Consider the following 1,123-nt stretch of genomic DNA (forward strand, 5'->3'; position numbering starts at 1 on the left):
AACGGAGTCCACATGAGTTCCACTCACCAATCCTCATAGGGCACAGTTGACAATATCAATGCTTAAAAATCGAAGCTGTTAATGTCCTCGTTGAAGAATTGCGCGGAAATCAGAATTTTTTCTGTTTTCGTAGCGCAGTTCTTCAATGCGGCGCTGCAAAATCTTACCGCCTTGACCATCTCCTGCAAGTTTACCTGCATTGCGAGCTCGGAGAATTCCCGCTGGACGCTGTCAAGGATTGCCACCGGATTCCCATTTGCACTATGGGATTGAGCGGGCAGCCCATGGACAGAGCTTGCCGAACGCTTGTGGGCGAGGCTTGTGGAAAGAGCTGGCTGGCGTACTAAGGGCGGAAATTCTGCCAGCGAGTTCAGTTGACTGGGCAGCTTGGACCTGTTGTCGTTTGGCGCCATGGTCCTGCTGTTTGGTGATGGGTGAATCGGGCCGGAAGCGCGCGCGGTTTGCCACCAGGCTGGTCTTGTTGGTAGGGGTGCCGGAACAAATTGCTGCCGCTCTGGTGCTGGTGTCTGTGCCTGTTTAAAAACATAAACAGGGCAGTTGTCGTCAAAGCTGCAGTGTGGGCCCCCACAGTTGGCACACTTTAGAGTGGCACCGGGTGGGCATGCCGTGATTTCGTGCGCTTCGGCGCAGCGGGAGCACTTACAGTTCCTGAAGCAATTTGCAGAAACATGGCCCCAGCCCTGACAGCGACGGTACTGTGAAAGGGATTTCCTGTTGTTCCTAGTCTCCCAGGACACTCTCACACTGCAGACCACCCTTGCTTCAGCTTTCAATGTTCTTATTGTGACCTTATCATTGGTCACAACTAAGAAAAGAGGCCTAAATTGGGTTTTCATTGAGAAAACATTTTTGGTGTCAATGCCTTTTTCAATGAGGTCCTCTTTTATCTCTTGCGGCTGAACGTTTCCCTCCAACCCCCTGAGAACAAAAGCGTGCGTTTTTTTGCCAGCGCGAACATACGTGTGGAATTGGCTGCTATCCGCTTCCAGTGATCTTTTTACCGCCGCCCAGTCGAGTATGCAGCTGCAGTATACAATTAAAGACGATTTTGTATACTTCAGACTAAAGGGTTTGCTGGTGATTGATTCAAGCCCTTTAACCA

General features: G+C 50.7%; 1 protein-coding gene across 1 annotated transcript in view; it reads right to left on the reverse strand.

Moving 5' to 3' along the window:
* Window positions 1-261: 261 nt before the first annotated feature.
* The window catches only part of LOC109544352, a 4,377-nt gene continuing 3,515 nt past the window's right edge, over window positions 262-1,123 (reverse strand). The window contains exons 6-7 of the mRNA XM_048666765.1: window positions 665-939; window positions 262-533 (exon numbers count right to left, since the gene is read on the reverse strand). Of these exons, the coding sequence (XP_048522722.1) occupies window positions 262-533; window positions 665-939 (547 nt within the window). The remainder of the gene's footprint in view (window positions 534-664; window positions 940-1,123) is intronic.

The sequence above is a fragment of the Dendroctonus ponderosae genome, unplaced genomic scaffold, assembly GCF_020466585.1.
Source record: "Dendroctonus ponderosae isolate FM_Combo_2020 unplaced genomic scaffold, Dpon_F_20191213v2 Dpon_F_20191213_5, whole genome shotgun sequence".
Taxonomy (NCBI): Eukaryota; Metazoa; Arthropoda; class Insecta; order Coleoptera; family Curculionidae; genus Dendroctonus; species Dendroctonus ponderosae.